This window comes from Mesocricetus auratus, unplaced genomic scaffold, assembly GCF_017639785.1.
Source record: "Mesocricetus auratus isolate SY011 unplaced genomic scaffold, BCM_Maur_2.0 Super-Scaffold_100041, whole genome shotgun sequence".
In the NCBI taxonomy this organism is placed as follows: Eukaryota; Metazoa; Chordata; class Mammalia; order Rodentia; family Cricetidae; genus Mesocricetus; species Mesocricetus auratus.
Window position 1 is genome coordinate 8,584,323 of NW_024429218.1, and position 24,367 is coordinate 8,608,689.

Genomic DNA, 24,367 nt, shown 5'->3' on the forward strand with positions numbered 1-24,367 from the left:
CTTACAGCAACTAAGTGCCACATTTGCTGTTTAACTGCTCTGGTTTCATCCTATTATTTGTACTTTTCTCCATTTGAAGTAATCATATGTTGATGTTTCTGTATGTGTGTCTCTCAGTGCCAGCTGTTAGAACTATCAGGCCTATCTACGTATGTCTCTGTATAGATTGCAACATATTGGAGGAATGTAATAAATTTAACCCCGTCTTCTGTTAAGGAATCCTAACAGTTTATCTTAAGTCACTTCTCACCCCATAGAATGATAAATGTCTTGGACCACAGTTTGGGAAACATCTCATTGCCATGCATAACCACTTGAGCTCATCCCACATGAACTTCAACGATACTGTCATGTGCCCACCTTTCCTTGATCATCCAAACCTTCAGTTTGTGTTTCTGATGATGAGTGAGCGGCTTCATGAGTCACAAACACACCTCTATTAGTATGCCACAGAAATACTAAAAACTAACATTCAATCTAGAACTACATGTTTATAGCAAAAAACAGAAACTTGCCAGTTAGGTTGATGTACCACTCAGCTGTCTGTTTAGACCCAACCTACTAGCATTGGTTCTTTTAGGCTCGACTTTCTGAGCTTTCTGGAGTCACTTGCTTGTCTTGTCATTCTTTTGTACTCAATTTGAATAGCCTATGATTTGAGGTCAGAAAACACAGCTCCTCCGTTTTTAAACGTTCCTATCTATCTCTACCTCCTGTTTTAGCATAAGCTTTTACTCTCATTTCCTACTGATTAGTTACTTCTCAAGTGAATATCATGCCACTGAAGATAATCTTTGGGAAAACTGAGGCTGAGATTGATGTTGGCAAAGCCTGTAAAGACGTCAAATGAAAGACGGAGTGGACTTCAACACAATCCCATTGAAACAAAGCAAAGGCAACAAAGACCAGAAAACAAAGCACATTTGAAAAAACCATCAATTATTCTTGCATTTAATATTCTGACATAGTAAAGATTCTACATCTTCTGAATTTATTAGCTTGGTATTTAGCATGTCTCATGCTCAAATTTGCAAAGACAGTTCATTATTGCTGGCTAAATTAGCATCATGAAAATGTGGCCAGCAAAAGGTCATGGGAACGAGGAGCCATCCAGCTACACAGTGTACCCAGCCATTCATCACTATCACTTTTAAAAGGCAATCTGGTTATTTAAATTAACTTGGCTAAAGGCTAGGATTCGGATAAAAAAGTTAATAATTTAAACCTAAATGGCAGGATTAGGTATTCCTTTGGATTAAGCTGAGAATTGTCCTTGAGATAAATGAATGCAAGGTATCTGTACCCAACCATACTATCTGTGAGATTTCATCAAAAAGTTAGCTTTCTTGATAGCTGTACAGTCTAAACTTCTTGTAATTTTTTAATTCTTATTTCAAGCTGGTAAACTCATAGTTTCTTTAGAAGGATATTGAAACAAATTGTTATTTGTTTGAAAGCTATAATTATTTTTGACTGTTGAGATAAAAGACAAAAAATATGCACTATTGTTTTATATTCTTAACAGAAACCAGGAGTTAAAAGAACTTGGTGACCTGTCTCCACACTGGGACAACCTACGGAAAAATGTCCTTACTCACTGTGATCAAATGGTGACTATGTACCAAGAAATTTTGACAGAACTCAGCAAGGAAACAGGTATTAAACAGCGGCGTCATTTACCCAAACTGAATTGCCTTTACTGAATGCCCCATGGGACCAGCGACTAGAATTACTGCTGTAGAGATAAGGGAACCAAAGACCAAACTCGTTGTACCTCTCTTATCTTGGCATCTAAAGCAAAGAAGAGTGAACTATGTTACTCTGTGTCATGGTATTACTATAATAATGTAGCAATAACTGAAGGAACTTCAAAATTAATATTTGTAAAGAAAGTGAAGAAATGAACATTTTCCTTTCTGAAGTTCTTGTAATACTCACTTTTGCCAAATGTATCTTTGAATACACACATATTTCATATTTGTTTGTTATTATTTAGTCATTGGCTAATCAATTCCAATATTCATCCTTCTAGGGTCCTCTTTCAAGTCCAGCAGCAGCAAAGGAGAGAAAACTTTAGAATTTGTTCCAATAAATCTACACTTGCAACGGATGCAAGTACACAGCCCTCACCTCAAAGGTACTCAATATTCCTCCAGTAGTGTCAAGTTGTGTCCCAGAGTGTGTTTGTTTGCAAAGCTTGGTGATGGCAGCGTGCATAATTAAGAGTGCTGTTAGCAGGAAGATGAGACAACCAAAGCCAAGGCTGGCCCTCAGCGATGAAACGCAGCACGATTTCTGCTTTTCGTGGAATAGTTATAAATGTGGCACCTGACGTGAGTTAGTGATGAAAACTCAAGAGTCTCAGTTCCCTAAATACCATTCATAATTGCTGAGGGTTTTGTGACTGCTTTAATTGGTAAAAAGAAAAATAAGAAGCAAACTTTCTGTTATCTTTGGTAGAGGCCTAAATTCCTGAAGGAAGCAGTACCCTACTTATCTGCTCTGGGGACTATTAAGAGCAACACTCTTTCTTGTAGGAACAAGTGAGCCCATGCTGTCAATGGAAAGTGTAGAATATTTTGTTTGCCCTCTTGTTCAGGAGATAGGTGTGAGTTCTGAGAGCACAACAGAGATGAATGCAATACATTTATTATTGTCCTATAAAATCCACTTAATGTGTTTGTGTGTGAGTGCAGTGTGCACAGTGTGTGTGTATATGAGTGCATACACTACCAAAACACCTATGTGGTGGCCAGAGAACAGCTTGCGGGAATCATGTCTCTTCTACCAGGGATCAAACTCAGGTCCTCAGTATTGGTGACAAGAGCTTTTAAACAATGAGATATCTCCTAGTTCCCCATGTCATTTGAAAACAAAATATTTTAAATGTTCTTCCTAAATCCCTTTATTTTATCCATCTATCAGTTTTATTTTATGCTTTGTTTTTATTTTTATTTGAGACAAGTTTGCATACAGACTGTCTGGCCTCTAATTTAGTGCATAGATGAAGTTTCTGATCCTTACACCTACACCTCCTGGCTCTGGAATTACAGTCGTGTGCCTATACCCTTAACTTTCTTATGTGCTGAGGATATGATGGAAGGATAAAGCCATTCAAGAATTCTTTCTTAATTGCTACCTGTCAGTATTTGAACATTAAATATATGAAATAATTTTAAAGCCACCAAGCACTAAGTGTAAGATATTACATGTAATAACTATCACCATGTATTTTTCATAATAGTTAATGTGAAAAGATGTTTATGATGCAGTAAAAAGTCTAAGTTTGCAGCAGCAGATTTGAGTGAGAAATAGAGCTGTACTAAATTATACATATGTCCTAAGTTCATTTAGTTCTTTAAATCATTATTGTTCTTTAAGTCAATATTGTTTACAGTTAAGTGAGTTGGAATATGCAACATATCTCAAGCAATATATGAATTTATTATGTCGTTTGTTATATTTATTATGTTATTATGTTTATTATTATTGTTCTTTGATGTCATAAATGTTGGCATTTTGGACAGATCCAGTTGGACAGGTATTCTGGCACTCAGGAGTCACAGAATACTGAGTGTTACAGAGCTCAGATGTAAAGGTATCCTGGAGCTCAGGAGCCAAGGACCACCACAGGTTGTAGTAAGCTTAGCAGTTTACAGCCCAGCCTCAGGGAAAGGCTTTCCAGTGTATCGGCTCTGCTCTAGCAGGAGAGGGTCTTCCAGCTGGGGATGTTTGCCCAGGGTAGCAGTTTTGCTCCTGCAGAAAATTGCTACAGTTCAGTTCTGCTCCGGGGAGAGTGGAGAGCCTACTGTAACAACTGACCTCTGCCAAGGGAAGGGTTCCCTGGCAAAAGTGTTACAGCCCTGCTCGCTCTGCTCTGCCCAGGGTTGCCTCTGCTCTGCCACTGCTCATCGAAAGGGTTTATTGGAAGGAAGCAGCTGGACCTGCCAAGCTGAACATACACAGGGTTTATATAGGGATTCTTGGGGGTAGGGGAAGTTTTTCCATGGTAGGGATTGGCCCGATTCCAGTGCTGAGCTCAGATTGGCTAGAACTCCTTCCCAAGGATTTGTTAGTTTTCTGCACAGGATTAGGGTTAGATTTGGCTCTGATTTCAGGGCCAAAGGGTGTTCCTTTGGCACTGGTTTCAAGGTCAGGGTACATTTCTTTGGTTCTAGTTGCAGGGCCAAAGTGTGTTTCTTTGGCCCTGCTCAGGGTGTGTTTCTTTGACTGGTCCCTTTTCCCTACAATAAAGCAGAAATATATCCATGTAAGAAGGCGAAGTTTCTATTCCACCCAGTCCCGCAGCCATTTACTCCCAAATAAGCACACAGATGCTTATATTAATTATAAACTGTTTGGCCAATGGCTCAGGCTTCTTATTGGTTAGCTCTCTTAATTATTAACCCATTTATATTAATCTATGTATTGTCTCAAGGATGTGGCTTACCTGTAATGCTCCAGCATGTTACTCCTTTGGTGGCTACATGGCGTCTCTCTAGCCACTCTTCTGTCTCTGCCTTCCTTTTCCAAGCGTTCTCCCAGTCCGGCAGCCCCACCTATATTTCCTGCCTGATCATTGGCCGAAACAGCTTTATTCATAAACTAATAAGAGAAACATATATTCACAGCATACAGAAGGTCATACCCCATCACACGTATGTCATCAAAACCATTAAAACTAGAGAAACTAAGACTCTAGGAAAAGAAATATATGTGTTAAAAATAGGAAGTGACCAGGTTAGGGAGGAGGTTATCTAGAGAAAAATTCTGAACTCCTTTTACCCTCAAGGACTTAACAGCACAGGCACAATGAAGTTGGAAGGAAAGAGGAATTTTTACTCCACCCATGCACTAATGATAGTGTCTTCACCCACATACACCATATGGAGCTAAATGGATACAGATTTGGGTTCAGATTCAGTTAGGCATTATAATATCTAGTAATGATTACATATATAATTTTATAAACAGTTCTTTTTTACTCAGTTTCTCTTATGAAAAAATCTGTATACTATGGTATGTTCTAAAACATCAGGAATAAAAGTTATGGTGAACTGTAATGAACACACTATTTCTATCATATGATTCTCTGGACTAAAATGAAAACATCTGGTGACTAAAAACAGGAATTTGGAAAATCAAACAAAAGCTTGTCCACTTAATTCGGTTTGGTATAAATATTGGCTTCAAATAAGTACCATAATGATATAGGCGCAATCAAGGGTATTTAGACAACCAGAAATCCAAGTGTCATCCAGGCCATGTACCCTCTGAGCCTGAGGGGAGGCCTTCCTCCATTATTAGTTGGTTGCTGATCTTTCTTGCATTTTTTATTGATATGAATATACAGCTTGCTCACTGTGCAGCTATCCATGTTACCTGCATTTCCTCTCTATAAGATTCTCTTTCTCTCCTCTTGTCCTCCCTCTCACTTGCTAAGTTCCTGGTCAGATTTATTCTCTAAGAACACTGGTCATGTCAGGCATGTCCTAATGATTTGTCATAGGTTTGAGAAACTCTATTTAAGAAGTGCTTTGATAGTGGGCAATTCTGTAAATGTAAGACTAATGTGTAGTTCTTGAAACCGGTGACTGAACAGCTCTAATGTTGTGATGTCTCCTACTGATAGATGAGGCAGCCTGCAGTTAACATCAGGCTCCTTCAGACTGCCAATTTTTCATCTTCATTAATGACTTAAATTCAACAAATATCCACAATAGAGATGGTAGACACCGATGAAATGAAAATAGTAACAGAAATAAAATCTCCAGAATGAAATTTTTACGTGCATACTACAGAATACTTCAGTGTATTTTATTTTTATAGCCCATCAGTATATATATATATATATATATTATTTTTAAATTTAAATTTGAATTAGAAACAAGGTTGCTTCACATGTCAATTCCAGGTCCCTCTCCATTTCCCTCCCCTCCTCCCGTGCATTTCCACCAAGCCCCCGCTCAATGTACCCTCATTTCCCCAGGGAGGGTGAGGCCCTCCATGAGGGTGTCCATAGTCTGCCATTTCATCCAGGGCAGGGCCTAGAACCTCCCCCAAGAGTCCAGGGTGAGAGTGCATCTCTCATTGTTGGATGGGAGTCCAAATCCCATTTGTATACACGGGATAAATACTGATCTACTGCCCAAGGCTCAATAGATTACCTAGGCCTCCTCACTGACACCCCCATTCAGGGGGTCTTGATCAGTCCCATGCTGGATTCCCAGGCATCAGTCTGGGATTCAAGAGCTAACCCTTGACAGCTGTTTCTGGGTGTTAAATCAGCCCAGTCTTAATCCCTTTGCTCATCAGTCCTCCCTCTCTGTCAGTGGATTTCTTGAGTTCAGCTCAGTGCTTAGCCGTGGGAGTCTGCCTCTGCTTCCATCAGCCACTGAATGATGGTTGTGTTTCCCAGACTCTCTGGCCATGGGTTGTAGGCTGGCATTCCCCAGATCTATGTCTAAAATCCATATATGAGAGAGTACATGCATGTTTCTCTTTTTGTGACTGGGTTACCTCATTCAGAATTTTAAGCATTATAAAATACATATTCTTATAATTTTATAATAATCTGTTATATATAAATAATCTTCTTTTACATGTTAGATATAATAACATACTATATTTAGGGCATAAAATGCAATTGATTCTAATTAAGCAATTGCTTTTCCTTAAAGTTGTAAAACGTTGGTGTTAGTTTGGGGCACTTAATCCTGGAATTGAGTAGCAACTTTTTTGGGCAGGTCTATTTAAAATATATTATATGACTGACTTCTTTTATGTAACTGCATTATTCATGCATTACTAATTTTGGATATCAGAGCTCTGTCAATCTTAGATGTATGCCCATAATTTTGCTATTTTCCTCTAGGCCTTTAGGTTTCTCTGTATTATTTTGGAGGCTGTCGGTCCAGCCTAGCCTCGAACTCACAGAGATCTGCCTGCCTCTGCCTCTCGAGTACTGGGATTAAAGGCGTGTGCCACCGCCGCCCGGCTAGGTGGAACTTTTTAAAGACCATGATGCCACAGTACTTGTTACAGAAGAAGGGAGGTAATGAAGGAGGAAGAGACAGAAAGGCAGACACTAGAGAGAACACTCGACCCAACTTGAGTCAATTAAGCTTAACTTGTGGTTACAACCTTTAGTTTCCTGAGGCAGCCTTGTCCATGAGTTTAACTCTAACTGTACTCTAATGAGCCAACCATTGGTTATCTTTTCAATGTCTCTTAGTGTTCTATTAATGTGAAGAAATACCATGATCATGACAACTTATAGAAGGAAGATTTTAATTGAGGGCTTGTTTAGTTTCAAGAGGTTGGTCCATGATCGTCATAGCAGGAAGCATGGAGGCAGGCACGAAGGAGTGGAGCTGGAGTCATAGCTGAAAGCCTCTATTTTTATACGTAACATAAAGGCAGATAGAGAAAGCAAGTCTGGGCTTGGTGTGGACTTTTGAACCTTAAAGCTCATGACCCAGTTATACAACTCCAACACGGTTATACCATCCAAGCCTTCCTAACCCTTCCACCAACTTGGAATCAAATCTTCAAATATATGAGCACATGGGGGGGGGTTTCATTCAAACCCATATCATGGAAAGGAAAATCCGAGATATACTACTAAAGCCAACCAGAAAAATGGCAGCCTCTCAATAGCCTTTTAGTTGCTGATTGATTCCATAGTAGAGGGACCAGCTCTGGGTTTGTATAAAATAAAATAAAACTTGCAATCACAGTGTGTAGATACACATACTCGTTGATTTTCTCTGTTAGCTATTTCAAGTGGTTGCTATTGAAAGTACCTTAAATAATGTCTATCCAAAAATATAATAAAACAAAAATATTAGTATCATGAGAGTGAACTTAGAATCAGGTTCAACAGCAATTAGATTTTTCAATGTGACTGAGAGTGTCAGCTCCACGAGGAAGGAAAAAACAAGGAAGGCTCTTATAGTTTCCTCAACCCTGCAAATCCGGTGTCTGGATGCTCCATCTCCTCAGTCTGGAGAATCTTTCTCAGATTAGTTCAGAGATGATCCCATTTATTTGAGCGATTTAGAAACACAAACTCACTAACCCTTGCTGATTCATGGCAAATGGATTTGTGTGTCATGTTGAAGTCAGGGATTAGGTTTAAATTGTCCCTTGATGTAAGATTGTCATGCATAGATTTTCCTATTAGCACATTTTTATAGTGGAAGAGATTTTTTTTTCGAGACAGTGTTTCTCAGTATTGTTTTGGAGGCTGTCCTGGAACTTGCTTTGTAGACCAGGCTGGCCTCAAACTCAGAGATCTTCCTGCCTCTGCCTCCTGAGTGGTGGGATAAAAGGCATGTGTCCCCAACGCCTGGCCAGTGGAAGAGATTTTAATGTGATCTCCTGTAAAAACAGAGCCATCCTGTTTCTATTATAAAATGCCTTGAAAAAGCTGCAAGAAAACTCTATTATCAATCTTCAAACAAATCTGGCCTCTTCAGTAAGGCAAACCTCTTAAACCCTACCTCCCTGTGATATGAAACATGTTGCTGTTTCCACAAAACTGAAGGTATTTTTGAGATACCATATAATGTCAGTGAAGGAAGGCACATTTTTAGAGAAAGACAAGGAGGGGGAGAACTTTACGTACTCTTCTTAGTTTTCTAGGAAACACTCCACGGTATTTTAATGATTGCCTCTTGACACCAAAATCTGAAGATTTCTGTCATACAGGGCTAAAATCTGTTCAAATTATGAAGCTACACAAAAAGTGGTAAAAGAGAAATAATTTAAAATAATGGTACCATTCCTGGATATTAAATTGCTACCTTTCAATTTGGATTTTGTTATATGAGTGATTCTATTTAACTGTCCTCTCTGCTCTTGCCTAAAGAAAAACAATAAATTGTAGTTAATTCAATTTTAAAGGGGTATGGCTAAGAATAAATGTGGTTCTTTAATTGGACATCTTTCTTCATTATTCTGAGACCAGGAAAGTAACTACTTACATAGATCAATCTGCTATTTTGTAGTAATTGCAAGAGAAATTCAAGGCTCTGGGACCCATAGAGAGAAACCTAGTTCTTCAAACATTTATCAGTAATTGTTCTCAAACAAATATTGCAAAATACCAAGCTTCTCTTAGATAATAATTTTGTGAGTTCCATACAGTTTTTAAGAAACTGGGTGATCTACTTTGAATGTGACAGACTCTCTGATTTTTAGTTAAGGAGTATTGCCGAAACAAATTTTACATATCCATATCTTTAGCTGTTTGCACATTCTGAAATCCATGTTCATTTGTGGGAGTATTCTCCATTTGGTTTCTTCAGTTTTTCTTTTTGGGCCTCAATGCTAAAATTTAAAAGTTCAAATAATCCTTTTAAACCTATGAATAGAAAAAAATTTACCATCAGATTCATGAACATAGAATAGATTTATAATGATCCAAAATTTCCAAATGTTGAGTCTGGCTGAGAGACAGAACCAATATACCTGTCTATACATAAATGACAGGCCAGAGTGAGACCCTAAAATCTTCTTCAATACCTTGACACTGACTTTAGGTGTTCCGTGGAAGAGATTGCATTAATGGCATAGGTGCATAGAGATACGGGAACATGAAAGAGACACTGTTTTAGATTTTAGATTCAGATGGATGGTCTCACATGTTTCTATGATGGTCAAATGTGAGAGACAGCTTAGGGTCTATATTAGGGTCTTTTCTCTCTTTAAAATATATCTAGTGATGATTTGGAGGGTTTTTTGTTTTTGTTTGTTTGTTTTTCAAGACAGGGTATCTCTGTGTAGCTTTGTAGACCAGACTGACCTTGAACTCAGGGAGATCTGCCTGCCTCTGCCTCTGTAGTGCTGGGATTAAACCACTGCCTGGTTGGTTTGGAGTTTCTTAATCATGGGGTATTGGTTATGCTTTGGCCTTTATAATTTAAAAACTAAAATTTAAAATCCAGTTCCGAACTTTATTTCCTTTTTGATTCATAAACATTGATACCATATTTAATTTGAGCCTTAAATTTTTCTGATGTGACCAAGAGGAATGCAGAAATGCACATTGCGTTTCTATCGCTTTCTATCTTGTGTTTATATTCCTTCTTACTGAATTGTTTCTCCAACACTAGGTCTCAACACAATCTCCTGAAGTCCCCCAATCCCAGCTCTCTGTACTCTCTCATTCCATCACATCTCCACATGATCCCCCTTACTGTAGTCACCTCCAGCCCAAGGATGCTTGCAAAATCTATTCTATTTCCCCTTCCCAGGGAGATTCGTGCATCCTCTTAGAGTTCTTCTTTTTATCTCATCTTTCTGGATCTTTGAATTGTAGCATAGTTATCCTTTACTTAACAGCTGAAATCTACTTGTAAGTGAGTGTATACCATGTCTTTCTTTCGGGTCTGAGTTACCTCACTCAGGATAATTGTTTTTTTTTTTTTCTAGCTTCATCCATTTGCCTGAAAATTCCATGATGTCATTGTTTTTAACAGCTGAGCAGTACTCCATTGTGTAAATGTACCACAATTTCTTTATCCATTCTTCAGTTGAGGAACATCTAGGTTGTTTCTAGTTTCTGCCTTTTATGAATAAATCTGCAATGAACATAGTTGAGCAAGTGTCCTTTTGGTAGGATTGAGTGTCCTTTGGGCATATGCCTAAGAGTAGTATAGCTGGCTCTTGATGTAGATCAATTCCTAACTGAGGAATAGCCTTATTGGTTTCCATAGTGTCTGTATAAGTTTGCACTCCCATTTTTAAATTAGATTATTTGGTTTTTACATACCTAGTTTCTTGAGTTCTTTATATATTTTGGATATTATTTCACTATTGGATGTGGAGTTAGTAAATTTTTTCTTTACTGTAGGCTACTATGACCTTTGTCTTATAGAATCTTTTCAGCTTCATGGTCACTGATTTGTTAATTGTTGGCCTTCATGTCTGCACTGTTGGTTTTCTATTCAGAAAGCTGTCCCCCGTGTGAATGGGTTCAAAGTCATTCCTCACTTTCTTTTCTATGAGGTTCTGTATATCTGGTTTTATTTTGAGTTTTTTGATCCACTTGGATTTGAGTTTTGTGCAGGATGATAGATATGGATCTATTTGCAATCTTCTACATGCAGACATCCAGTTTGTCCAGCACCATTAGCTGACGATGTTTTCTTTTTTTTTCCAGTAGGTAATTCTGGCTTCTTCATCAAAAATCAGGTGTCCCTAGATGTGTTGAATTATGTCTGTGACTTAAATTGGATGTACCTGTCTATTTTTATACCAATACCATGTATATTTTACTACCAGTTATCTGTAGTACAACTTGAATCATGGATATCGACACTGCCAGCATTTCTTTTGTTGTTCAGGATTATTTTAGCTATCCAGACTTTCTCTATGAAGATTATAATTGTCTTTATATCATTTTTGCCTCCTCTTTTCCCCCTCCCTTCAATCCCTCCAATGTACTGCTCCTTGCTGTCATTCAAGTTCATGGCCTATTTTTACTTGTGGTTATGCATGCTAAGGCGCGCGCACACACACACACACACACACACACACACACACACATACACACACACACACTTTCCTAAAGATATAACCACAACCTGCTTAGTATATGCTTAGTATAATGTTAATTGTATGTGTGTGTGTTTTCCGGGTGAGTATTTGATATTAGATAGCCAATTAATGTACTCTTTTCTCTTGCTCTTTTTGGTTCCTGGCATTTCACCTTCAAGAACAAACATCACTTGCTTTTTATCAATATGCAATGCTTCCCTAGAATCTCATACATTCTACCTTCTTTTGTTTTTAATTTATTTTTACATTCTTGTAAATGTGATAATAATTGATACATAAGACACTCAAGCAGGTGATTTCATTAAGGGAATGGGGCAAAGAGGACTGTTCTTAATGAACATTTGGAAACACTGTTTTTTTTTATCATTTTTTAATTTTAAACAATCTTTTCTCGTTTTACATACCAATCCCAGTTTCCACTCCCTCTCCTCTGCCTGCTGTCCCCACCATGGGGAGTTAATGAAGTCAGGCCAATCTCTTTAAGGCAGGATCAAGGCCACCCCTCCCCCTATATCTAAACTGAGCAAGGTATTCCTCCAAGAGAATGGCCTCCAAAATGCCAGTTCCCTTCAAGCAGTAGGAATAAATTCTGGTCCCACTGCCAGTGGTCCCACAGATTGCCTAAGCCACATAATTGTTACCCACATTCAGAAGGCCTCGATTGGTCTAATGCAGGTCCCTCCCTGTCATGTTTCCCCTCTCCCTGTCAGTCCATAGTCAGTGAGCTCCTACTAGCTCAGGTCAGCTGGGGAAACACTGTTTTTTTATGAATGCAAATGCTGTAACTTTTTGGATGAATCTATTTCTTACAAAGGTGTGGGTCATCAACAAAACTAATTCTCATGAATGGGAGTGTTGATCACCTATATCTGTATGTTGGTAATTACAGTTAAGTTTCCTAATGACAGGGAAAGAGGTTACAAATAAATCTAAATGTAGAAGAAACGAAACCCAGAATCAGTTTTATACTTCTGTCCTAAAGTCAAGGACACCAGCATTACTACCGTTTCTGCTGTTTGTCTAGTATGTATAAATAGATGAATGGGTAACACAGACGTTGATGTTAGCAGCAGTTAGTAAGTATACAGTGCTTTCTAGTCTGTGCACTGACAGGGTTGGTGGCATTCCAGCAGAACAGAGCATACTTAATTTTTAGGGCTTGATTCTTAAGTTTTATTTTCCAATCAAAGGATAATAGTTGTTCTTTGTATTTTGACCAGTTGTGACTTTCTATAATGGTCCCCACCTAATGGAAAGAAAGGGGTAAGAGAGCTTCTCTTGTTTGTGGGTATAAGGTTATATATTAAGAATGAAGTTAGAGTTTATACTGTTTTGGGAAATTGTCTAGGTTTTCAATGCTAGGCATGAATTCCTTATTTTGAGCAGGTCTAAAGTCAAATAAGACAGGTGTTGATGCAGCCCAAATACAACTGCCAGTACCCCATCCTTGATAATCTCTTGCCATGCTGGGCATGGTGGTCCATAGGTTGCCTGTCTCCATGACACTTCTGAAACTTTGAAAGCTCATCCTTTGGATGAGTTTCCTCTTTTTAACTACAGGATAAAATCTCTGGGGTATGAAATAATTGCATTTCTTAAAAAACAATTATTCTTTAATCTTAAGAAATATTAAAATTCAATTTATTAGTGACTTTTAAAAAGTTAAGAAATTATTATAATGTTATAAGTATTATTACAGCCATTTAATTGATTGTTAAACCCATACAGTATGAAGGGTTGGGTCACAGTGAAAATTGTATTTTGTTTCTCCTGATCCTGTATTTTCAGAGTAGAAGTGTTCTAATTTAAAGCAATAACAATTCAGATGGATCTAGACTGAATAATTATGAAGAAGCAATGGTATTTACCCAAGACTGATAAAACGATTTATATTTTCTCAGTAAGTCATATCTTAGAAACAACCAGTATACCAATATCAAAAGCAATTTGAGAAGGATCTCCTATGAAATTAGATTCTTCAACAAAAATATAGTTCAACCAGAGAACATACACTCTGCCTTCCTAATGTGGATATCTTTCATTTGATTATAAAAATGATGGCATGTTTTGAAGCCATAAAATTCAGGATCAAAAGATTGAATTTCAATTTAAATGTATGGATTCATTTTTATAAAAAGCAAGGTATCTGACTAGGAAATAAATTGAGACATTTTGCATTCTTCCTGTGTAAGAAGTTACAAAAGCATGTATTCAATATTGTGTAAATTCTAGAATAGATATGTGGAAAATTACAGGATAGATTGTGTTTTTAATGTGGTTGTGCTGTTCTGCCCTTGAGCCAAAATAAATTAATATTTTTGGTTCTTGTTTTTGAAAAATTTGGTTGAGAAACTGTTCATTATTGTTGAATTTCAATATGATTGCAAATTAAATGATGCAAAGCTCAATAAAGTAAAACACACAAAAGACCAATTAGCATGTTATCTCAGTAAGTATATAGAGGGTTGGGGAACATGCTGTTCTGCACTGCAGCATATAATTAAGATGTAGTCATAAATCTTAGAAATATTATAACTTGTTGAGGTACACAGGTAGCTTTTAGAAAGATTGATTAGTCTCTCTTGGCCCCTTGAGATGGGAGTTCATAGTTATTCCTACAGACCGAAACAGAATAATTTCTCAAACTTCCGGCAGAATGCATGTTTTAGTGCACAGCATATGCAGGAGACAAATGTTTGCAAAGGGCTCATCTCCTTGCTTGTTTCCGTTCCAGATGCTCTCTATGATGTCATCACCGTGGGAGCCCCAGCTGCCCATTTTCAGGGATTCAAGAATGGTGGTCTTCGAAAACTACTCCATAGATTTGAGACAGAGAGAAGAAAGTAAGTAAAGAGAAAGACAACAAATATTTTCATTAGTGATGTTACCTCTCCTTTGAATAAGTCTATAGAAAATGTTAGTATATTGAAGATCAATCCCTCATAATGAATGTTTAATTTCTCTAAATTACTCGAGGCAAAAAACCACATGAATTGGCTTCTGGGGGGCTCACCTGGCAGAACATTGTCCTGAAACTCATACTGTTCAATGGGATACTCTGGTATTGCCCTTGCTCACTGGAAAAAAGAATGGTGTGCAGGAATTTAACTGTACCCATGAGCTTGTGTAACCATTGAGATAACGATGCTTAATGATAAACACAGATCCTTTTTTCATTTTTTGATGATGAGCCTGTTGGTGATTGCTGCCATGGACTAATGCGCAACATACAACTGCCCTGAACTTTACCTGTGCCATTTGGAAAGCAGAGCTGTCAATTGGATGGCTAAACTAACAGGAAGCTTGGCTTATCATGAAAAACGAGCAGCACAACACTAAAATGTTATCTCTTTTAACTTTGGCTTATTAGCTACTTTGGAATGCTGCTTTAAAAAAAAGTCTGCCTCATTAATGGATGCCCTCTCTCATGCCACACTCAGGGGAATTAACCTGATAATTTTCTCTAGCTAGGACTGCATTCGTGCAAGACTGGGCTGGTTTAACCCCCAGAAACAGCTGACCAGACAAAGGTTAACTCTTGAATCCCAGGCATCAGCCTGGGAAGCCAGCATGGGACTGATCAAGACCCCCTGAATCTGGGTGTCAGTGAGGAGGCCTAGGGAATCTATTGAGACTTGGGGAGCAGATCAGTACCCATCCCAAGTATACACACGGATTTTGGACTCCCATAGAACAATGTGAGGTGCACTCTCACCCTGAACTCTTGGGGAAGGGTCTAGGCCCTGCCCTATATGAAATGACAGACTATGGACACCCCCATGGAGGGCCTCACCCTCCCTGGGGGAATGAGGGGATAACGGGGGGGGGGTTGGGGGGAGGGCACGGGAGGAGGGGAGGGAATGGGAGAGGGACCTGGAACCGACTTGTGAAGCAACCTCATTTCTTATCTAAATTTAAACTGGAAAATAAAATATAAAAAAAAAGCTATGGGGAAGCAGTTACTACCAGTGACAGCTGGTTTTATAACTATATTAGACACATTTTGTAAGTGAACATGCAAGAACTATTAAGCATTTGAGACCATTCGTCAAAGAAATTATCCATTTCCACAATGCCCGATGTTTCAGAAGAAAGTATTCTAGAACTGAATCACTGTATTCCCAATACAAATATGTTTTCCTCCTCCTCCTCCTCCTCCTCCTCCTCCTCCTCCTCCTCCTCCTCCTCCTTCTCCTCCTCTTTCTCTTCCTCCTCCTCCTCCTTCTTCTCCTCTTTCTCCTCCTTCTCCTCTTCTTCAGACTATCAACTTTTATACAATACCATGATCTCAGCTGTAGTCCTTGTCCACATTTCTTTACTTTTGTTTACTGTTCCTTAGGGAGGACTTATGTGTCTATGGTATTTCCTCATACAGGAATCTCAGAGTCTCCATCATTTTAATCAAAACAAAGTGCTGTCCTGTCCCCAGGCTTCTCCTTAGTATCTGTGCCCTGTTTACAAATCTTTCTGCTGTAGAAAGTTTTCCTGTTTCCTTGGGACTTTGGGACATAATGGTCAGAGTTCAATGGTAGGCTCTGCAGGGAAGAAATTAATCTCCTGCAGGGATTTGGAAGTCAGTTTAAACAACAAACTCCAGTGGAGAAGGGATGCTCTCTGTGTTTACTGAAGTGTGGGGAGCAGACAGCTTTCTTCCCACAGGCCTACTGAGGAGAGGTGTTTCTCATTGATCTCCTCTGTAGCCGCCTCTAGTAGAATGATTATGGCTTGCACATTCATCCCCAGAATGAATGGATGTGCCTCAATGATGCAAGATTCACTGACTACCCATTTCACCAGTTCTTGACTTTCTTTTGGTGTTATTTTGTTTTGTTGTTGGCATCGGCATTTTTTTTCTCTGAGAGTTTCTCTGAAGCTCAAATAACAGCATATAGAAGGCAAAGAGGATTTAAAAAAAAACAGATTCATTGTCATTTCACCATCTATATCCTAAAGCCCCCAAACCCCTCTGCCTTTACTCTTCTGCCCCTTAGAGTTATTACGACTATTATATTTTGTGTGGACTAGTTTATTGTGATGAACAGAAGTTAAATAGTTACTATTTCCACTATCCTGTCTGGAACAGGAAATTTCTTACTGACATACCAATTTTGTCTTTTTTATTTTTCAAACAATTATATTTTTAAGCAAATCATAATATGATTGCAAGAATCAGTGCTTCTGGATAAAGGATATCTATAACCTAATTGAATACAAATTGTCAGTATATGAGATATAAGGCATGACTACAATTTCATTGTTTACCATTGTATGGTACTCCAGGAAATATATGGATCAAATGTGGCTTACTGAGGCAATACATAATTGAAAGTGTGTGGGGCTACTCACTGAGAACCAACCTGAGCATACTTGGCATCAATATAACTGTCACCCCATCCCAATTTTTTCCTGGAGCCTTTTTAACAACAGATATTATGTTTTCTTTTTTAATTTAATTTTTATTTAAATTAAAGAATGATCTTGTTTTACATACCAATTCTAGTTCCTTCTCCCTTACATCTACCCATTTCCCCCACCAATACCCCAGTCCACTCACACTATCTACTCCTCAGGGAGGCTGAGGCCTCCCATGGGTGATCATCATAGTCACATCATTAGGGTTAGGACCTAGGCCCTCCCCTGTGTATCTCGGCTGAGAGAGTATCCCTCCATAGGTAATGGGCTCCCAAAGTCCATTCATGCACTAGGGATAAATACTGGTTCCACTGCCAGAGGCCCCATAGATTGCCCAGGACCCACAACTGACACCCATGTTTAGGGCCCTATGATGGTTCTCCAGTTGTCAGACTGGGGGCTGTGCGCTCCCACTTTTCTGTGGATTTCCCCAGCATGGTCTCAACCCCTTTGCTCATTACTCCTCCCTCTCTTCAACTGGGTTCCAGGAGTTTGGCTCAGTGCTTACCTGTGGATCTTTGCTTCTGCTTCCATCAGCTACTGAATGAAGGTTCTAAGATGGCATTTAAGGTAGTCATCAATCTCATTATAGGAGAAGGGCATTTAAGGTGGCCTCTCCACTATTGCTTAGAGTCTTAGTTGGGGTCATCCTTGTGGATTCCTGGAGATTTCCCTAGTGCCAGGTCTCTTCTTAAGCTATTAATGGCTCCTTCTATTAAGGTATCTCTTTCCTTGCTCTTTTTTTATTTTCTTTTTCTGACTCAGTCTTCCTGATCCCTCATGTTCTCCTCCCTACTCATCTTCTCCCCTCCTCTTTCTTCTACCTCCCTTCCCCCTTCCCCATGCTTCCAATTTACTCTGGAGATCTTATCCCTTTACCTTTCTTGGGGGTCCATGTATGTCTCTCTTAGTGTCCTCCTTGTTTCCTAGCCTCTCTGGCAGTGTGGTTTGTAGGCTGGTAAACCTTTGCTCTATGTCTAATATCCACTTACCATGCTTTTCTTTCTATATCTGGGTTACCTCACACAGGACCGTTTCTTCTCATTCCATGCATTTGCCTGTGAATTGCAAGATTTCATTGTTGTTGTTGTTTTTCCTTTCTGCTAAGTAGTGCCCCATTGTATGAATTACTGCATTTTCTTTAGCATTCTTTGATTGAGGAGCATCCAGGTTACTTCCAGGTTCTGGCTATGACAATTAATGCTGCTATGAACATACCTGAACACATGTCCTTGTTGTATGAATCTACATCCTTTGGGTATGTGCCTAAGAGTAGAATTGCTGGATCTTGAGGTAGACTGATTTCCATCTTCCTGAGAAACCACAATACTGATTTCCAAAGTGGCTGTACGAGTTTTCATTCCCACCATCAATGGAGGAGTGTTCCCCTTTACCCACATCCTCTCCAGAATAAACTGTCCTTGGTGTTTTTTATTTCAGCCGTTCTGACAGGTGTAAGATGGTATCTCAGAGTTGTTTTGATTTTCATTTCCCTGATGGTTAAGGATGTTGAGCAATTTCTTACATGCCTTTCAGCCATTTGAGATTCCTCTGCTGAAAATTCTTTATGTATAGATATTATGTTTTCAACGACAATGTATATATCAGTATATATAATGAGTAACTATTAGTTTAGGTTGAATTTTGCAAGGCAGACAATCACCTTAAATGAAGTAACTCTTCTTGGTCTTTTTTTGGTTTGATACATGGGTAAAGATGAACATTTTAAGCTGTGTTTTGGGGAGACTATCAGTGCCACTGTGTTATTTTATCATTATCTATATTATTCTCTGACATTCTATGTGATAAAACCCATCAACTTGATACACTCCAGAATTATCTGGTGGTAGAAACTCCTTCCTCTCGAAGCCATCAATACTCAACAACTCCTTAGCTGGAGGTGGGTGCCTGTGTATCCTTACTTCATATTCACTGAAACATTTACTGTGTGATCTTGTATAGGCACAGTCGATGCTAGTTCATGGGTGCATGAGCTCTATTCTCTCCAGAAGACACTGTCTGCTCAGGTCCTCCCCAACCTTTATCTCTTACAATCCTTTATCCCTCTTCTGGGATGTTCCCTGAGTCTTGCCAGGAGGGTGTGTGAAATGTTTGGACCATTGATGGGTTAATGCCCTTTGTTTATAAAACAGTCTATGTCTTTTTGTTTCTTTGGAAGTTGTGTCCCATATACCCAAACTAATTTGTTTTAAACGTTCAGTAGCTCAAATTTGTATTGTTCACTTTCAAATGTACCTTTTCTTTCTACTTTCAGAAAGAACATATTCCATTAAAAACTTTCTTGTAAATGGTTTAATGAAATCTCATAGGCACAGTGAAAATAAGGTCAAGTGAAAAGCTTTTGCCAATTCCTTTTCTTTTGAACTGAATCCAGTTGCTGGGTATATGTCATTTTGAAGGAGACAGTAATTTAATTTTTATGTTGATTATAATTTGTGTCCTTAAGGGTTCACTTTCTTCTTGTTGTAAGTCAGTACTCATTGGCTACTTCGAGCTCATGGCACTGTTTATGTTTTAGAAAATACAAAACTCTTTTTAGCAAACCTGCACATGTGGCTTTTCTGCTTGAGGGCCCTTTCCTGTGCATTGCCTCTGTACACAATACCAAAGGTTTCTAAAGGGAAGGGCTGGATCTTTTATCTACTGCATGGGATAGGTTGATAACAGCATGCTTTTAATCAAGTAGTCATTGCATGGCTTGGGAATATATGCAAACTGAAGAGGAAGGCTTGCAGAGCACAGACAGAATGAGATACATGCGATCAGAAGTGTTTCCATTAACTTTCATGTGACCCTAAATTAATTTTAAATCTTATTTTCTCCTTTACCAAAATGCCTGATTTAGTTGTATGTTTGCTGCAGCATACATAGTCAAAGACTAAATGATCGTATAGTTGAGATCCTAAATGCCTTGACTTCTTTTCTAGAATAAACAAGTTTAGTATACTTCCCCAAATGATTTTAGATATGTCAAAATCATGTCAGTATGTTAGTCATTATCCTCGCAAATTCAAGTCACTGAATGCAATGTGACTGACTTTTTAAATAATATTATTTAATTTTTTGTTCCTTGCTGATGGGCAAGCAGAAAATTTCATATCAAAGATAGTTCATAAAAACCAATCCCAGCTTGAATTTGAATTCTAACTCATTTAATTGCCTTTGTGACATTAATGAAATTACCTCACTTTTCCATATGGACTTTTCCATATACTAATTTTCCCATTTGTTAAGTAGAAATTGGGTTCATTACCCTGTGAGGTTGTTTTGGAATTTTGATAATGCTTATAACTCTCCCAAGTATATGGTAAAAACTTATTAATAATAAATGTTAACATATAAAACATATAAATATCTTTATCTTCATTAAAATATTTTAGAAATGTCTTATTCATGTTTAAATTTGTTTCTCTGGTGCATGTGCATGTATGTACATATTCATGTGGGTTTGTGAACATAGGTATGGGGACCAGGGGTGACTACTGTGTGTCTCTCTCAATTGTTTTCAACTTCATTTTATGAGACAAAATATCTCACTGAACATGAAATTCATTAATTTGGCTGGACTGTCTATACAATGTGGCTGCCGGTGTCTGCACTGAGGTTACGTACACACACACCCACATACATACACATACACAAACACATATACACAGCTTTTTATGTAGGTGCAGTGACATGAACTCAATTCATACACACATTCACACAAACACACACACCCAGCTTTTTATGTAGTGCTGGGATTTGAACTAGGTTTCTTTCTCTCTCTGTGATGCGCGCACGCACAAACACACAAACACACACACACACAGACACACACAGCTTTTTATGTGGATACTGGGGATTTGATCTCAGTTCTTCATGATTGCATAGCAGGTGACTTACCAACTGGGCTGTCTCCCCAATTCCAGATTTTATAAACTTTAAAATTTGAGTTGGGTTTTATCAATTAGATATAGTATGATTAATAAATATACCACAGACTTAAATTGTATCTAATTATTTCATAATCAATCATACTCCTAAAATATAATCTTTTTCATGTATCTCTAGAAATTCATATTCTTACTTATTAATTCTTGTTTAAAAGATGCATAAATTTCAGAGATGACATTGTACTGCCTTTTGAAAAAGCATTAATTTGCATAAATACCTATTTTACAACTGAATCCAAACACTGAACTTCAGGTAATCTCCTAATGTTCCTTCCAGATTTGGAAAGGAGGACTGACTTGTAAGATCTCTCTCTTCCTGGGTTCCCCCCAATCCTGTCCATCTTAGGGTCCCCCTTTTTACCAAGTTTCTCTGGGGTTATGGATTGGAGTCTGGTTATCCTTTGTTTTACTTCTAGTATCCACTTATGAGTAAGTACATTCTGTGTTTGTCTTTCTGGTTCTGGGTTACCTCATTCAATGTGTTTTTTTTCCAGTTCCATTCATTTTCCTTCGGATTTCAAGATGTCATTTTTGTTCGTTTTTTTTTTTTTCTGCTGAGTAATACTCCATTATGTAAATGTACCACATTTTCTTTTCCATTCTTCCACTGAAGGGCATCCAGGTTATTTCCAGGTTGTGGCTGTTACAAACAATGCAGCTATGAACATAGTTGAGGTATCATTGTTCATGCGGTATAATTGTGTATCCTTTGGGTATGTACCCAAAAGTGGTATTGATTCGTCTTGTGGTAGATTGATTCCCAATTTTCTGAGTAACTGCCATAATGGTTTCCAAAGTGGCCATAAAAGTTTGCATTCTCACCAGCAATGGAAGAGTGTTTCCCTTACTCCACATCTTCTCCGTTGTATACAGTCCTTGGTGTTTTTGATTTTAGCCTTTCTGACAGGTGCACAGTAGTATCTCAGAGTTGTTTTGATTTGCATTTCCCTGGTGGCTAAGGATGTTGATAAATTCCTTAAATGTCTTTTGGTCATTTGAGTTTCTTCTGTTGAGAATTCTATTTAGATATGTTTCCCATTTTGAAATTGGATTATTTGTCATTTTGATGTCTAGTTTCATGAGCTCTTTATATATTTTGGAGATCAGCCCTCTAATGTGTGGCCTCCTCTGGATGTGGGTGACAGATATGTGGGTTGATCTGTTAGGGGACCCTAATAGTGGCACCAGGACCTATCCCAGGTACATGAACTGGCTTTTTGGAACCTATTACCTATAGTATTATAACTTGCTTAGCCTTGATGCAGGAAGAAGGACCTTGGTTCTGTCTCAATTTGGTATGCTCCACAGAAGGACTTACCCCTCTGAGGAGTGGGTAGAGAGTGGGATGGGGGAGATGGGGGGCAGTAAAATGAAAAATAAATTTTTAGAAGAAAAGATCCCTGTGTGTGTGTGTGTGTGTATGTATGTGTGTGTAAAATCACCAATAAGTAGCTCCAATCATGCCCCTCAAAGTGGCTATATCAAATCACTTCCTAATCCATTGAATCTCACACATGCTTTTGCTGAGGTTCTAAGTCTTAAATCAAGCAAAAGTAAACAACAAACAACAATAGCAAAAACCCAAAAAGCAGAAAACCAAAACCAGCACCATCATCTACTCAATGTTCCACTTGGAGGTCAGCAAATCCTCAATTCCCTTATTCTCTTTGTTTCATTTTAATATAAGAAAAGCTTGGATAACACTTCTGCTTCCTAACTCCTTTGTAAGTCTTTCATTTCACTAATGAATTATGGGTTAAGATAATCCTGACCCACAGAGCACTATCTTCTAGGTGTTTATCTGCCAAGGAGATTAATCACTCTCCTTACTTCTCAACTGGCACTTATCCAACCATTTGGTTCATGTTGTCTGGAATGACATTTCTATAAGTCAAATGTAATTTTGTGATTTAATAATTTTAAACAGTTCAGCTGGGCGTTGGTGGCGCACGCCTTTAATCCCAGCACTCTGGATGCAGAGGCAGGCGGATCTCTGTGAGTTCGAGGCCTGCCTGGTCTACAAAGCCAGTTCCAGGACAGCCTCCAAAACCCCTGTCTCAAAAAAACCAAAAAAAAAATAATTTTAAGCATTTCACTACTTCTTACTTGAATGTTAAAATCTGAGGTACATATTGTGCATTAGTGTCACCTTGTCCTCAAAGGGTACATCCCCAAACCTGGAAAATACCTTAAACTGCTGATAGAACCAGACCATTTCGTTATACTTCTTCATGCATGCACAAACACCTTAATGGGGCAGAAAAAGATTAACAATCACTTATGTTGAAATAGAACTTTAATAACAGATTATAATACGTTAACCAGAAGCATCATCCCTGATTGTTGGGATTATTATTTAATGAAATAAAGTTTACTTTACAACAGGCTCTAAGATATCCTCATAGTTGAGCTGATATCCAGGAGTACTACTAAGGAACTGTGATCAAGTAGGACATTCAGTTCTCTACACAGAGGGTTGGAGCAGGCCAGTAGCATGCAGAGCAGGATGGTCCAAGAGTCCATCTCACTACTAAGAAATTCGTGTAACTTTAAAATTATACTAACCATTTGTTTCTATAACTTTCCATTTAGACTGTGGTAGATCATAAACCATCGAAATCATGGAAAGCAGAACTTTAAAAGAAGAGTGGGCTAGGTAGTTTTCTGAGTTAGACTCCTGATATAAAAAACTTGAAAGGAAATGAGGTTTATTGTAGCTCATAGGTTTAGCTTCCTTGTTTATGAACCTGTGGCAAGGAGGGTGTATTCACATAAGGATAAATAGGAAGCAGATTTGGGGGAGAGGTATGGTGACCTGCTATACCCACCAAACATGTGTCCTCACACCTTGACCTAATATCCCTTCCAGAAATTGCTACAATTTTCTGTAACAGGACTATAAGCTGGGACCATGCAGTCGACACACGTGCATGCTGGAGTGTTTTTGACACTGGAACCGTAACATAGGGGTTCTCTTTAATGTGTAATTTTTCTGTACTTTCTTTTCAGATTCATCTCTCACACTTGACACTTCACCCCCCTCTCACACAGTGCCCTCCATAGCAAACCAAATGTACATCCATACAGATCCTACCTTAAGGCTGGGCATTGATTAGAAACCCAATCTGATTCTGTAGTTGGCACATCTGCCTAAAGCCTCCAGTATAAGTGTCCTTCTAGACAGAGCTTAACCTGAAACATGGGCAATCCCCAGGAAGTGGCTTGATGTGTGTTTGGTGCGCTAATGATGATAACGATGTAGTGAATACATGAAGTGAAAGGATCTCCTATACAGCAAGTCATTGTCTCTACAGTGGCTGATGTGACTGAAGGAATTAACAATGGTGAGGGCATTTGGTGAAAACAGGAATGAGAAACACATACTTCTACAAAGAGTCTTATTTTTATTTGCAGACACTATCTTGTAGGCCTAG

At 38.4% G+C, this 24,367-nt stretch overlaps 1 protein-coding gene across 6 annotated transcripts in view; it reads left to right on the forward strand.

The window, feature by feature from the left end:
* The window catches only part of Inpp4b (inositol polyphosphate-4-phosphatase type II B), a 748,592-nt gene that overhangs the window by 579,852 nt on the left and 144,373 nt on the right, over window positions 1–24,367 (forward strand). For all 6 annotated transcript variants that reach the window (XM_040734799.1, XM_040734801.1, XM_040734796.1 and 3 more), the window contains 3 exons: window positions 1,526–1,656; window positions 2,033–2,137; window positions 14,300–14,408. In XM_040734799.1, the coding sequence (XP_040590733.1) occupies window positions 1,526–1,656; window positions 2,033–2,137; window positions 14,300–14,408 (345 nt within the window). The remainder of the gene's footprint in view (window positions 1–1,525; window positions 1,657–2,032; window positions 2,138–14,299; window positions 14,409–24,367) is intronic.